The 3,556-nt window shown below is 36.1% G+C and overlaps 1 protein-coding gene across 2 annotated transcripts in view; it reads left to right on the forward strand.

Moving 5' to 3' along the window:
• The window catches only part of LOC104751415, an 8,506-nt gene continuing 6,715 nt past the window's right edge, over nt 1,766-3,556 (forward strand). Inside the window, exons 1-5 of one of the 2 annotated variants that reach the window (XM_010473350.2) lie at nt 1,766-2,170; nt 2,259-2,401; nt 2,581-2,852; nt 2,945-3,099; nt 3,211-3,552. In XM_010473350.2, the coding sequence (XP_010471652.1) occupies nt 1,918-2,170; nt 2,259-2,401; nt 2,581-2,852; nt 2,945-3,099; nt 3,211-3,552 (1,165 nt within the window). In that variant the 5' untranslated portion in view covers nt 1,766-1,917. The remainder of the gene's footprint in view (nt 2,171-2,258; nt 2,402-2,580; nt 2,853-2,944; nt 3,100-3,210; nt 3,553-3,556) is intronic. The other variant, XM_010473351.2, reaches the window with a different exon arrangement.

Genomic DNA, 3,556 nt, shown 5'->3' on the forward strand with positions numbered 1-3,556 from the left:
TCAACAAATAAACATATTTTTTGTGCTCTCCTACTGTTTTATAATATAGGCATACGTGTATCGTTCGCGTAATACATCGGGCACACATTTCTTATTAAGTGACGTGCAAAAGAGGAAAACGAAAATAACTCCATTTATTCAGAATTTTCTATTTTCTTACATGATTCACAAATAAATAAAATAAACTAGAAATGTCAACAAAAACAATATATTAAAAATGAAGTTACTAAAATTACAAAACCACCCCTAGACCTAGAGAAATTGATTTGCCAGAAGTGTTGCTTTGAGGAAGAAGTGTTTGTGTATGCTCAATTGCTTAATTGAGGGATTAAAGGACCCTTAACAACCAGTTGGTGACTACTGACTACCCAATTTCCTTCCTTGTAACGAAAAATCCAATAATTTGACTAACCCAATAAACATATATCTTCTTAAATCATCAAGTGGTTATATATATATATATGTGACATGAGGAAAAATGTATTTATTCATAAACCAAAAAAAATGTATGTTTTTATTTATAAAACAAAATAAAATGGAAGCTTTATGATGGGTCGATTCCTTGTCCCAAGAGGATCTATGGAGGTTGTGTAATAAATAATTGAAAAAGTAGAATTTGAATCAAAATGATGAAAAATTGAAATAAATAAGGTAGCTGTGTCGGACGCGAGGTTGGTGAACGTGGCCAAAAAACAAAAAGACTTGGACGCCAATTTGTTTTGTAGACGACGTTCGTTAACGGATTTGTGTCCATTATTCATAAATGTTTATTCCTTACTATTTTGTTTTAATTTTTTGTATATTTTTGTTTTTATTCTTTTATTGTTTTTTGTTTCTGGTTGAGTCTTGGTTTTGTTTATAGATTGGAACAGCCGACACAAACCTTTCAATGAGAATCAATGTGTTACACCAAATTATCTTCATTTTTTTTTGTTTAATAAGTGGATTTTTTTTCTTTCTTTAATGTACAATTGGCAAACGACTGGTGAGTGTAATAATATGGGAGTAAATCCAAAATATATGAAAGGTTCGAATATTTATAATTTTCTAAAATAGGTTTAATGAATGTGGATTTCTAAAGCGAATTATGATGAGTTTTTATACTTTTCAATACTATGATGTAATAAAATTTGAAGAAGTTGATGAACCGACGATGAGTGATGATGATAGTGCTAAATGAGGAAAATGACAAGTAAGAAATCAACAGCTTTTGGTTTGGACAAAAGCTCTCTCCCACATTTAGTACACCTACATTATGACAGCTAATAATAATCAATATCCTTAGTTATGATATATAAATAATCGCAATTTGGTTTATGAATACTTCATAGTTCATACTATGAGTTATTTTATTTTGAAGAATACATGTAATTGACATCAAAGTAAGAGTTTAGTAGTATATGGTTAGATATTCACCGTTGTTTAGTAATTAATCCCATAGTTAACACTTAACAGATGAAAACACATTTCCAAAACATACATAAAACAACGTAGCAGACACAATAATTTCCCCTGCAGTGCATCGAGATTACAAAGTCAAGACAAGAATAATACTATTAAACCTCATTAATAATGGATACAAACTAAAGTGGATATAATTTCTAAATCCCATAAGGCCATAGTCTAGCGAAAACCTCTTCTCCAACTAGCGGGTTTAATAACCCTCTTTGTAGACTAGAGGGTTAACAAAACGCCAATACGTTTCGATCAAAACGGCACGGAGTGCAAAACCTTAAAAGAGAAAATTGCTTTCAAGGTTCTTCTTCTCAGTTTGAAACAGTTCTACTCAGAGATCCAAATTCGTGCCCATTCTCGTCTCTATTTTGATGTTCAAAGTTTCGATTTTTCGAGGAATTTGCGAAGATCCAGAGTGTTAAAAACCCTGGGATGTGAGTTAAGCGGAGAACAAAAAAAACAATGGTGAAAGCGTCGACGAGAGTTTGGTTCACAATGCAAAGGAAGAGATGGGCAATGGTGGTTTTACTGTTTGTATCTGTATCAACGGTTGGGGTGATCCTCGTGAGATCTAGCTTCGAATCATGTAGCTTAAGCGGCCAATTCGTGAAGGAGAAGAGTGAAGTTAGCAGCGCCACGAAGTTTCAATCGAATCCTCTAGGTTTCATGAAATCGAAGCTTGTTTTGTTAGTTTCTCATGAGTTATCACTCTCAGGTGCTGATTTGATTCTCCTTTTTGATCTGGGTTCTCGAAAAATTTCAACTTTTTTTCTGAAGGGATGATTGATTTTGTGTGACAAAAGGTGGACCTTTGCTGTTGATGGAATTGGCGTTTTTGTTAAGAGGAGTTGGTGCTGAAGTTGTTTGGATCACTAATCAGAAACCAGTTGAAGCAGATGAAGTTATCTACAGTCTTGAACACAAGATGTTGGATCGAGGAGTTCAGGTTCTCTTAGTTTCTACCATTCGACTTCTTACTTTATTGTAAAGATGTTGTCTTGAGCTTCTCTTCAGTCCGTTTCTGATGAAATTGGCAGCTTTAGTGAAGAGGAGCATCATTTACTATTGATTGACCAAGTTCTTTGGGGAGGTTTTTGGTCTTAACGTGAACTTTCTTGACTCCAGGTGATCTCTGCAAAGGGTCAGAAAGCCATAGACACAGCTCTCAAGGCTGATTTGATTGTACTAAATACTGCTGTGGCTGGGAAATGGCTGGATGCTGTTCTCAAGGAGAATGTTGTAAAAGTTCTACCTAAGATCCTTTGGTGGATTCATGAGATGAGAGGACACTATTTCAATGCAGATTTGGTCAAACACCTCCCCTTTGTTGCTGGGGCCATGATTGATTCTCACGCAACTGCTGAATACTGGAAAAACAGAACTCAGGCTCGCCTAGGGTCCGTTTCCTCCTATACAGAACACTCAGTTGGATTTACTTTTTTTTTCTTCTTATAGCTTAACACTGTTCTATGACTGTTTTGGAAAACAGGATTAAAATGCCCAAAACTTATGTCGTGCACCTAGGAAATAGCAAGGAATTGATGGCAGTAGCTGAAGATAGTGTTGCCAAAAGAGTTCTCCGTGAGCACGTCCGAGAATCTCTTGGAGTACGGAATGAAGACTTACTCTTTGGCATTATTAATAGTATGCCATCTCTTTCTTCTTCTCAGTTTCCGGAGGAGCATCAATTATTTAATAAGGAGTAAGAGTTTACGCCTCACCAAAGAATTTACTTGAGTTTGTTATTCTTTTCAGGTGTATCACGAGGAAAAGGCCAGGACCTGTTTCTCCGAGCCTTCCACGAAAGTCTTGAAACAATCAAAGAGAAGAAACTTCAGGTTCCAACAATGCATGCAGTAGTAGTAGGAAGTGACATGAGCCGGCAGACAAAGTTCGAGGCTGAATTACGCAACTTTGTCCATGAAAAGAAACTTGAGAGCTTTGTCCACTTTGTCAACAAAACTTTAACCGTAGCTCCGTATATAGCAGCCATGGACGTTCTTGTCCAGAATTCTCAAGCCAGAGGAGAATGCTTTGGGAGAATAACAATCGAAGCCATGGCCTTTAAGCTACCTGTACTTGGTACTGCAGCCGGAGGTAC

The sequence above is a fragment of the Camelina sativa genome, chromosome 16, assembly GCF_000633955.1.
Source record: "Camelina sativa cultivar DH55 chromosome 16, Cs, whole genome shotgun sequence".
Lineage (NCBI taxonomy): Eukaryota > Viridiplantae > Streptophyta > Magnoliopsida > Brassicales > Brassicaceae > Camelina > Camelina sativa.